The sequence below is a fragment of the Cyprinodon variegatus genome, unplaced genomic scaffold, assembly GCF_000732505.1.
Source record: "Cyprinodon variegatus isolate N-32 unplaced genomic scaffold, C_variegatus-1.0 Scaffold35, whole genome shotgun sequence".
NCBI lineage: Eukaryota > Metazoa > Chordata > Actinopteri > Cyprinodontiformes > Cyprinodontidae > Cyprinodon > Cyprinodon variegatus.
Window position 1 is genome coordinate 1965976 of NW_015150488.1, and position 11614 is coordinate 1977589.

An 11614-nucleotide genomic window follows, 5' to 3' on the forward strand; every position below is an offset into this window, starting at 1 on the left:
TGTATATATATATATATATATATATATATATATATATGTCATGATTTTATCTAGTTCTCTGACCCACATGCAGAAGACCAAACAGAGAGACGAGGGAAAAGTTTAACAGGTTTTATTTTGAATGAATGAGATGAGTCCAGTGCTATTCTGAACACTGTCGAACCGTAACTTGAAAGTGAAGTGGAAGATACTGCGGTTAGTTCAGGCTCAGTGGGAAGTTTATGTGGGAAGTTTGTGTCTTTGACTTGAAAAAGAGGAATTAAGTTGCAGACTCACGTTTCCAGAAAAAGGTGTTTCTTATTGAATCTTATTGGTTGTTCGTTGGAGGGCAGACAGGGTTTACCCAGATTGCTGTTGTTCCTTGGTGAATGGAGAAGCTGACTGCCACTTAGTTTTCCTGCGGTACTTGAACGGGTTATAGTGGAGATGAATCCCCTGCTCAGCGAGAATCCCAAAACAATCCTTGAGGGGAAAAGTTGATCCAAACCACAAACTTGAATCCTCAGCTTAGTTTGGTGCTCAGAGAATCCTTCCAGGGGGGAGTAGATCCGAAACATCCAGTTTGCAGGATGACTTCCCAAAACTGGCAAACACTCTGGCGTCGAGGTTGTGGCAGTCAGCAGCTTAAGAGTCTTCCGTTAATGAGGTAACCATCTGCAGGTGTGAGAGGAGGCCAACCAGAACCAGGCGCCGCCTGGTGGAGGAGGGAAGGCAAACAAAAACACAACCCACACAAACTGGATTCCTAACAATATATATATTGTACATATAAAACAATCTAATCTAGCAGAAGAGGAAAAATAATAAAACAAGCTAGAGAACCTAGTCTGAGCTGTTTTACACCTTTTGATAGATGTTTAACATTTAGTCCAGCTGAGTTTAAGGGTTGCTTCCATTCATATTCAGTTGGATGAATAACGTTACATTTTAGCTGGAATTTTCAAGACATTTGCTCGTATAGTTTATCCTGTAGTGAAAGCCATACCTTGTGGAGAAGTAACAAAGGGTTGAAATAATCTCAAAGGTATGAATCAAGAGGTTAAAAAAGATTTAGGTAAGTTGAAAGAAAGCCACATTCTTATGTATGGACTAATTATAATAGAAATGGTTTAAAAGTGAAATAAAAAAATAGACAAAATAAAAACAGCCAAAAGTCTAACATTCTATCATGCCAGCTTCTAAGAGCCACAATATATCTTTATTGCAGTTCTGACTGTCCCCCATCTCAAGTGTACAAACATAGTGTCTGTACATTACGCATTAATTCAGTTCGCAGGTTTTTTGAGTGTATTTATAAATGCTTGTACACATTTTTCTTACAGCGCTAGACTGTTATTAATGTTTATTTTTGCTCATTTCAGGTCAACATTTTCCATTGGCTGAGAGTGAAGAAAACAGGCCTCAGTTCACAACTGCCTCTGAAACAAACAAGGAAAACACCACACAGCCAAAACTTCAGCTAACTTTTAACACATTCACAGTCAAGAATGGTGAAAATTTAAGAGTAGAGATCCAAGTGGTTGGGCACCCTACTCCGAAGATTGAATGGAAAAAAGAAGGTCAGGCAGTTAAGGAGACATCAAGACTAGAGATCTTAAATAAAGCTTCATTAGCCATTCTTCATATCCGACATGCTGCCAGGGAACACTCTGGTCAGTACTCAGTCACTGCAAGCAATAGTGCAGGAAAGGACACAACAGACATCACCGTGGTTGTTCTTGAAAAACCTGACCCACCCACTGGGCCCGTGAGAATTGATGAGGTTAATTCTGACTATGTAATTATGTCCTGGGATCCACCTTCATATACAGGAGGTTGCCAGTTGGACAATTATGTAGTGGAGAAACGGGAAACTACAAGCACAGAGTGGCATACTGTGTCTGCAACAACAGTAAGAACCACAATCAAAGTAACTAAACTGAAGACAGGAAATGAATACCAATTCAGGGTGTCTGCTGAAAACAGATATGGAAAAAGTGCAACAATTACCTCTCAGATTGTGATGGCAAAATATCCATTCAGTGTTCCTGCTTGTCCTGGCACTCCCTTTGTGTCCACTGTGACAAAGTATAGCATGGTGGTTGAATGGGATCCACCCCGTAGAGACGGAGGCAGCCCAATCACTGGCTATCACATTGAACGTAAAGAGAAGAACAGCATTTTGTGGACTAAGCTGAACAAGTTGGTTTTACCTGACACTCGCTTCAAAGCAAGTGGGCTAGAAGAAGGTATTGAGTACGAGTTCAGAGTCTTTGCTGAAAATATTGCCGGACTGAGCCCATGCAGTAATGTGTCGGACTGTTATATGGCAAGAGATCCATGTGATCCACCTGGAAAACCTGAGGCCATCGTGGTGACCAGAGACAGCATCACACTTCAGTGGGCAAAACCTGAGTATGATGGTGGAAGCACTATTACAGGGTATGTAGTTGAAAAAAAGGAGCTCCCAGATGGCAGATGGATGAAGGCGAACTTTACCAATGTTACTGACAATCTTTTCACAGTTTCAGGACTAACAGGAGGGCAAAACTATGAGTTTAGGGTAACTGCTAAGAATAGTGCAGGTGTTTGGAGCGTACCCTCAGAAAGCATAACCATTCTAGCTCAAGATGTTATTGAAGCACCCACTGCATTTATTGATCCCAAATATAAGAGTACTTCTGTTGTCCAAGCTGGGGAAACATTTGTCATTGAGGCTGATTACTTTGGTAAGCCTCTCCCAAAAGTTACATGGCTGAAAGATGGAAAAGAAATACATAAGGGTACAGCAAGAATGGAGCTCAAAAACACCATCACCCACACAACCCTCACTGCTAGAGACTGCACACGTATGGACGGAGGGCGTTATGTACTGAGTCTCAGTAATAGTGGTGGAACTACAACCATTTCAGTTAATGTGAAGGTCTTAGATAGACCTGGTCCTCCCAATGGGCCACTGAAGGTGAAGGTTGTGAGTGCAGAGAAATGCAACCTTAACTGGAACCCTCCTTTAAATGACGGAGGTGCCGGTGTCACCCATTACATCATTGAAAAAAGGGAAACCAGTCGTGTTACATGGACAGAGGTTGAACCTCATATTGAAGCTATAAGTTACAAAGTGACAAAACTGGTATCAGGAAAAGAATATATATTCAGAGTAGCTGCTGTAAATAAATATGGGGTGGGTGAATTTCTGGAATCGGAGCCTTTTATTGCCCAAAATCCCTTTAAGCCACCTAGTGCGCCTTCCGCTCCTATAGCTAGTGCTGTGACTGGAGACTCAGTTGTGCTAACATGGGAAAGACCCGAGAGTGATGGAGGCTCTGAGATCGATGGCTACATCCTGGAAAAACGTGACAAAGATGGTGTCCGATGGACCAAATGCAACAAAAGAAGGCTAAACGACTTGCGTTTCAGATGCACTGGGCTTACAGAGGGACATTGCTATCAATTTAGAGTTCTTGCAGAAAATGCTGCTGGTGTGGGTGCACCCAGTGAGTCTAGCGAGTATGTAAAGGTATGTGAAGCTACATACCCCCCTGGTCCACCTTCCAACCCAAAAGTAACGGATTATTCCAGCAATACAGTGTCTCTCACCTGGTCAAAACCAATTTATGATGGTGGAGATGCTATCAATGGATATGTTGTGGAAATGAAGGAAGTTGCAGCGGATGAATGGATTCCATGCACACCAAGCACAGGCACAAAGGAAACAAACTACACTGTAAAGGGACTAAAAGAAAATTCAGAGTACAACTTTCGTATTTGTGCTGTAAATTCAAATGGAGTTGGAGAATATGTGGATTTACCTGCTTCTGTAGTACCGACAGAAAAAGCTGAGGCACCAGAGATCGAACTAGACCCATCCTTGAGAAAGATAGTAAATGTTCGAGCCTGTGGCACCATACGTCTTTTCGTTACCTTTAGGGGATGCCCAGAGCCTGAGGTTAGATGGTCCAAAGATGATGGCACTCTTGGTGAGCGCCCTCAAATTGAGGTTGCAAACTCCTACACTGTGTTAGTAATAGAAAATGTCAACAGAAATGACAGTGGAAAGTATATGTTGACTGCGGAGAATTCTAGCGGTTCCAAATCAGCATTTATCAATGTGAGAGTACTGGACTCTCCAAGTGCACCAATGAATTTGGAAGTAAAGGATGTAAAGAGAAACTCTGTCACCATCTACTGGGAGCCACCCCTTATTGACGGAGGAGCAAACATTTCACACTACATTGTTGAAAAGAGAGAGGAGGCTAGAAAGGCATTTACCAGTGTTTGCAGCAACTGTGAAAGGAATTCCTACAAGATCGACAATTTACAGGAAGGAAGCTTTTATTATTTTCGTGTTCTTGCAGTTAATGAGTTTGGCATTGGACAGCCAGCAGAGACTGCTGAGGCTGTTAAACTGTCTGAGGCTCCTCCACCTCCTGGCAAAATCACACTGAGCAATGTCACTCGCAGTAGTGTAAGACTCTCGTGGGAAAAGCCTGATCATGATGGAGGAAGCAAAATCACATGTTACATTGTCGAAATGCAAACCGAGGGAGATGATACATGGATAAAATATTCAGAGAGTAAGGCACTGGAAGTGACAGTTAATGGGCTGACACCTGAAAAGGAGTATTTCTTCAGAGTGAGTGCTGTGAATGATAAAGGATTAAGTGAACCAAAACCCTTGTTGACGCCTGTTACAGTGAAAGACACTAGTGCTAAGCCTGTTATCAGTCTGCTGGCCAACACATTTAATGTAAAGGTAGGAAACGATTTGAAGATTGATGTTCCTTTCAAAGGGATGCCACCACCATCAATAGTCTGGAATAAAGAGGGAAGCATGTTGAAGGAAACGAGCAGAGTAAATGTACAATCAGCTGAATCTGCATCTCAGTTATGTATTAAGGATGCAACTAGGTTGGATGCTGGTGCTTATGAGGTAATCCTGACTAATGCCGTGGGAACAACATCAGCGGACATTTTTGTTAATGTCTTTGAAAGGCCTGGACCACCAAGTGATCTCAGTGTAGAAGAAGTTAGTGCTGACTTTGTATCTCTGTCATGGCAACCCCCTACTTACACTGGTGGGTGTCAAATAACTAACTATGTTGTTGAGAAAAGAGACATGGACAGTTCAGTATGGCAAACTGTGTCATCTACAGTCGCAAGATCTTCAATCAAAGTTTCCCGTCTGACACAAGGCACTGAATATCAATTCAGAGTTGCTGCTGAGAATCGCTATGGAAAGAGCCAGTTTATTGAAACAGAAACAGTCATTGCCCAGTACCCTTTCAAACCACCTGGTCCACCCATTAATATTCATGTTGTCCAGGCATCAAAGTCTGTAATGATCGTTGCTTGGGACAAACCAGACAGTGACGGTGGAAGCCCTATTATTGGTTATCATATTGAAAACAAGGATCATAGCAGTATCTTATGGACAAAGGTAAACAGAAGCCCAGTGACTGAGAACCAATACAAGGTGACAAATGTTGAGGAAGGTCTGATCTATGAGTTTCGGGTCTGTGCTGAGAATTTGGCTGGTGTTGGACCCTGTGGTAAGCCCTCCGAGCCGGTCATAGCAAGAGACCAGTGTGATGCTCCTTCAAACCTCACAGTGACAAATGTAACCAACACCTCAGTTTCACTCTCCTGGAATAAACCAAACTATGACGGGGGTGCTAAAATAACAGGTTACATCATTGAGCGCAAAGAACTGCCAGATGGCTGCTGGCTGAAGTGCAACTTTACAAACTTAATGGACACCTTTATGGAAGTAACTGAACTTACAGAGGGTGCTCAATATGAATTTCGTGTTACTGCAAAGAACGCAGCAGAGTGTTTTAGTGCTCCCTCTGAATCCACTGGACCTATTACAGTGCAGCATGATGTAGAGCCACCAGTTATTGTTTTGGATGACAAATTTAAACAGGTAATGGTGGTCAAAGCAGGAGACCACCTTAAAATAGAGGCTGAAATTTCTGGCCGCCCTAACCCCACTGTGTTTTGGTTAAAAAATGGAAGAAACCTTAGCACCAAGGGAAGGGTTGAGATATTAGCTACAAAGTGCCAAACCTCTCTTCTAATTAGAGAGAGTGTTAGGAAAGACTCTGGACAGTATACTCTGACCTTGCAGAACACAGGTGGTATCACATCCAGGGTTGTGACCTGCAAGGTGCTAGACAAACCAGGCCCTCCTGCTGGACCTCTGGAAGTGTCTGGACTATCAGCAGAGAAGTGCACCTTGTCCTGGGGACCTCCACATGAGAATGGTGGTGCAGATATCTCGCACTACATTGTTGAAAAATGTGAAACCAGCCGTGTTTCTTGGACCCTTGTTTATGATGACATGATGGCAACGACTTGCAAAATAACGAAGTTACTCAAAGGAAACGAATACCTTTTTAGAGTGAGAGCAGTAAACAAATATGGGGAGGGTGAGATTTTGGAAAGTGAGCCAATAAGAGCAATGGATCCCTTCACTACCCCATCTCCTCCAACTGATGTTGAAGTTACCAGTGCTACCAGTGAATCTATGACTGTCACCTGGAAGAGGCCTGCCTCTGATGGTGGTAGCCGTATCAGTGGTTATATTGTAGAGAAAAGGGAAAAGCATGGTGTCCGCTGGGTAAAAGTGAACAAAAAAACAGTCTATGATCTAAGAGTCAAAGCCTCTGGTCTGCATGAGGGATGTGAGTATGAATTTAGAGTATTCGCTGAGAATGCTGCTGGTCTAAGTGATCCCAGTTCACCATCTCCTCTGGCCTTGGCAGAGGATCCTAAATTTCCACCATCCCCTCCAGCAAAGCCTACTATAGTTGATTCATCCAAGTCCTCCATCACCCTGTCCTGGAACAAGCCACTGTTTGACGGTGGAGCACCAATTACTGGATACAAAGTTGAATTTAGAAAACCAGAAGAGGAGGAGTGGGCTGTGGGCGTTCAAAGTAAAGACACGACAGAGTTTACTGTGACTGGACTTACAACTGGGGCAGAGTATGTCTTTATTGTGAGATCTTTAAATAAGATTGGGATGAGCGAGCCCAGTCCTGAAACAGACCCTGGACTTGTCATGGAGAGGGAGGAGGAACCCAGGTTCACCCTTAGCCCTGAAATGAGAAAGACTCTGCTTGTTAAAGATGGCAGCTCCTTTACCTTGACAGTGCCTTACACAGGCAAACCAGCTCCTAATGTATCATGGGAAAAAGCAGATGTTGATCTAAGGCTCAGGGGGCTGATCCACACCAGTAACTTCATTACATCCATCACAGTTGAGCAAGCAACACGTGATGATTCTGGGAAATACACGGTCAGACTTCAAAACACGGCTGGATCTGCAACCTTAACCCTGAATGTAAGGGTTTTGGATTCCCCAGGTCCTCCGACCAACATAACAGTCAAGGATGTGACTAAGAATTCTGCCACTGTTACCTGGGACATCCCAGAGAATGAAGGAGGAGGCCCTGTAAAGAACTACCTGGTAGATATTCAAGAAATTAGTAGGAAAGGTTGGACAAGACTCACAGACAAATGCTGGCGACTGTCCTATAAGGTGTCTGATCTTGAAGAGGGGAAGATCTACTACTTTAGAGTGACTGGTGAAAATGAATACGGCATCGGGGTTTCAGCTGAGACAAAAGAAGGAACAAAAATGACAGGTAAAACCTCACCAACATAAAACAAACTATCATTCAATCCAATTTTTTAACACTTTACCGGCAGTGATATAATTTAATGTTTTGATATTTTTCATTTCAGGAACAACAGACTGGGAGACAAACCAAGGAGCTTAGCTTTTCAACCAACTGCTAAAACCTGATTACATAAAGTGTGCTTTAGATTTCTGGATGATTTTCGTCTTCCTTCGCTTAGATTTAAGTATTTGTATAAGGAATTTTACTAGTGGAAAATGTTTGTAGGCCATTTACAGAAAGAAAATGTACTCCTTATTTTTTAAATGTGTTACAATTAAGCTTGTTTTTAAGATTAAATGTACGTTTTAAAAGTAACCTTTCCGCACATATTAAACATACTTTCTATTGGTCTGTGGTAATATTTTTATCCTAAGTGTTTTATAATTGTTGGATATAAAGGATTAAAAACATCAGTCTGTTCGGAATCAAAGTATATGCTTCAGTTGGTGAATTGAAAGAAAAATGTAGTGTAACCTTTCCATTATTGATTTGCTGTAGTAGTTCCTGTCAGGGACTCCCTGATGACATCTATGTGACTTTATGTGACTCTTTTTTAAATTACAACTACAGCACACAAGTTATCTTTTGTCTTTTAAACATTTCATTTTAAAGCAAACATAAAGCCAAATAAGGGAAAAATAAGATTAATAAGGTTCTCTTCAGTGAAAGTGGGGCTTCAGATTAAGCTGCATTTTCAATTTCTGTGTTTAATGAAAGACATTTTGGACTGCAAAAAAAAAATGAGCTGAAAATATGTCAAATCTTCTGGAAATAACTGTATTGGTCCCAAATCTGAACAGGGAAATAAGATGATCTGTCAGTGGAATTAGATTTTTTAACCTTAAAATAAGATTATTCCATTTCATGCACTTGATTTAAGTTAAAAGAATGAGTTTTTTGTATATTTTAAATCTTAGTTCATCTGGAAATTGTCATATAAACCCACTCAAATGAAGACACCAATGTAGGATTGCTACCTATAGACCCATAGGCATTAAGACGGTGTTTGGCTGTTTGCGGCTTCATGTGACATACTGTATAAGGTGCCCCTTTCCAACCTGAGCACCTGTCCCAAAAATGTCTCTGCCAGCCAGTGCATACAACTGAAAACAATAGTAATATAAAAGTGAACAAGCTAAATGAATCTAGAATAGAAAATGTATTTATGTATTAAACTGATTTTGGTTTCTCCTTCTTCTTTGCGTCCACAGTAGTTTCGTTGAGTTTCACTAATCAGTCAAGAGTTTTTTTTTTAAACTTTAATATATTTGACTTGACTTATGTAGAAGTTAAAAAAACTTAAATATTTAACTTAATGCAGCAATATGGAATCATCTGAACTATAGTATTGATATTATATAAAAAAAAATATTCAAGTATTTTAAAATTTGGCATTGTACACAATATGAAACTCAGTTAAACTTAATTTTAACTTAATTTAACATAATACCTTTTTGTCCTGTAAGCTGCTGGTAACCTTAATTTCCGGAGGGAGTCTTCCCAAGGGATCAGTAAAGTACTGTCTAAGTCTAAGTCTCTCTAAGGTAGGTTGGCTTAGAGATAAACTGAAATAATAAAAAAAGATAGGCTACTAAACTGTACAGATTTGCTTACAAAAGGAATTAATTTTCTCCAGGTTTTAGCTATTTGTCTGTGCACACGCTTCATTTTAGGCCTTTATCAGATTGTTTCTTTTTTATTTTATTATAAGAAACTTCACTTTTATCTTTTTAAAACTCATAACTAAAATGGATACTATATTGGTATTGTTTTAATAATAATGATAAGTCCTTTGATTTGTATTCAAACACAAGTAATATTCTAAAAAACGATAGGAAATAACCTTTTCTTTGATAAAAAAAAAAATGTACAGCAGCAACAGCTGTTTGGTGAGTTACGTCACTTCCTACGTCACTTCGAGATTGTGCTGCGGTGAATGCTGTAACTGCGAATAGTTTCATCTTAAATTAATTAAATGAGTTAATTTAAATGGTTAGTGAGTCGGATATGTTGCGGATAATATTTGGTTTATTGGTAAGTTTTATTTATTTCTGATATTTAAGCACAGATTCTGCAGTGTGAGAACTATACATCTAATATAATGATGCTGCTCAAGCTCCTCAAAATTGTAATTAGCACACAGAACAGTAGTGCGTTGTTCTGCATCGATTCTTTGTCCACTTTGTCAGTCAACTGTCACAGTTGCTAGGCGACAGACCTAACACCAGAGGGGCGGTGATTCTATAGTCTGACTCTTCCGGCTTCGGAGGACGCAGCCGCTGAAATCGAACACAGCCTCAGTGAGCCTGTCTGAAACCGGAAGCAGGACCAGCGATCACAAACAACTTGTTTTAGTTCAGTCAGGGCTGACAAAAACACGACTTTCGCTCGGAAAATTAAAGATGGGAACTACTGCTAGTCATCTTGACAAGGAGGCTCTTTCAGAATACCAGGTAAATGTTCTCCACAAACTTCTAAAGAAAAAAAGTTGGTTTTCAGACTCGTAAAGCAGGAAGAACGTAGCAGCCATGATCGGCTCCCTGTTTTAAAGTATTAAATCAAAATGAGATCCTCATTTCACATAATAATTATTATTCACTTAGAGTTGATTTATCATGCTTATAATGATAAAGTCAATATTAGGATATGGAAACTTGAGAAGAGGCTACCTGCTAAATTATTGATTATTCTCTCTATAGGAGCTGACATTTCTGACAAAACAGGAAATCCTCCTGTAAGTTACAAGTTCTTTTTTTTTAAGTGAATGTAAACATACAGATATAAGATGATTAAATTGTTGCTGCTTTCCTTCAAATTAGTGCGCACAGGAAATTTAGAGAACTACAGAATAAAGAAGAGAGGAGCAATACTACCTCCAGGGTACCAATGGAAAGGATTAATGAACTACCAGAGCTGAAGGTCACTTAATTTCTATATTAAATATACATAGCATCTTTATTCTTATCCTCATATTTTAAGATTGCATAATAAAAGCAGTCTTCATGTAGTGGTGAGCAATGACCTTTGAACTTGTTCTCTTCACAGTCTAACCCTTTCAAAGAAAGAATCTGTCATGTATTCTCCACCTCTGAAAATAAAGATGGAAGCCTCACGTTTGAAGATTTCCTGGATCTTCTGAGTGCTTTTAGCGACTCTGCCACTCTGGAAATCAAATCCCACTATGCATTCCGTATATTTGGTAAATAGATTTGGATAAAAACCAAATCTCTGTACATCTCATGAAGAAAGATGCCAAGTTATTTGTTGTTTTAATTAAATAACATGTTTTTTTTTTTAGACTTTGACGATGATGGAACCCTTGATTATGATGACCTGAAGAAGTTGGTTAACTGCCTGACCGGTGAGAGCGAGGACACACGACTGAACGATGATGAAATGAAACAGCTCATTACCAATGTGAGTTCATGTTTCTTCAATTGTGCATAACTGGGTTACTAAAACTACATTTGCCTATGTTAAGACACTGTAACACAATTGGAGCCTAAAACTAGTCTCCCTTTGCATCTTTTTTAGATCCTTGAAGAGTCTGACATCGACAAGGATGGGACGGTAAACCTATCAGAGTTTCAGCATGTCATTTCAAGATCTCCAGACTTTGTCAGGTGAGTCTTATTATATTCAACTCAAAAAGATGGAGAATATACCACATTCTAATACGCTGACTTAATATTTAATTTCTCAACAGCTCTTTCAAGATTGTGCTGTAAAGACTTGCTGCTGTGCTTTGGAAGTGTGTCTGTCTTTTGTGTTCCTTACATTTACAATTTTTTTAAGCTAAAAAGATTTTTAATAATTGCCTTAAATTATATTTACCCTTTGAAATGTATCACTCTATCCATTTTTTAATGAATAAAAAATGTAACCCCTTTTTAAATGTTTCCAAAATAAAAAACAAACTTACCTAAAACCTTTTTTTTTTTTTTTTTTTT

At 39.8% G+C, this 11614-nt stretch overlaps 2 protein-coding genes across 2 annotated transcripts in view; both read left to right on the plus strand.

Moving 5' to 3' along the window:
• The window catches only part of LOC107104129 (titin-like), a 9614-nt gene extending 1679 nt beyond the window's left edge, over nt 1–7935 (plus strand). The window contains exons 3-4 of the mRNA XM_015404053.1: nt 1362–7628; nt 7729–7935. Coding sequence (XP_015259539.1) covers nt 1362–7628; nt 7729–7763 — 6302 coding nt within the window. The 3' untranslated portion in view covers nt 7764–7935. The remainder of the gene's footprint in view (nt 1–1361; nt 7629–7728) is intronic.
• Nucleotides 7936–9906: 1971 nt separating this feature from the next.
• Nucleotides 9907–11585, plus strand: cib1 (calcium and integrin binding 1). Its single transcript, XM_015404065.1, has 7 exons — nt 9907–10117; nt 10364–10398; nt 10484–10583; nt 10710–10863; nt 10963–11081; nt 11199–11287; nt 11371–11585. The coding sequence occupies exons 1-7, from the start codon at nt 10067–10069 to the stop codon at nt 11390–11392; spliced, it is 570 nt and encodes a 189-aa protein (XP_015259551.1). The 5' UTR covers nt 9907–10066; the 3' UTR covers nt 11393–11585.
• The last annotated feature ends 29 nt before the right edge of the window (nt 11586–11614 follow it).

What these genes read in the sequence shown, in the direction of transcription:
- cib1 (XM_015404065.1), top strand. Translation starts at nt 10,067, where the DNA reads ATGGGAACTACTGCTAGTCATCTTGACAAGGAGGCTCTTTCAGAATAC. An exon ending in TGAAACAGCTCATTACCAAT is followed by an intron (nt 11,082 to 11,198) that starts GTGAGTTCATGT and finishes CATCTTTTTTAG; the next exon opens with ATCCTTGAAGAGTCTGACAT. An exon ending in AGATCTCCAGACTTTGTCAG is followed by an intron (nt 11,288 to 11,370) that starts GTGAGTCTTATT and finishes ATTTCTCAACAG; the next exon opens with CTCTTTCAAGATTGTGCTGT.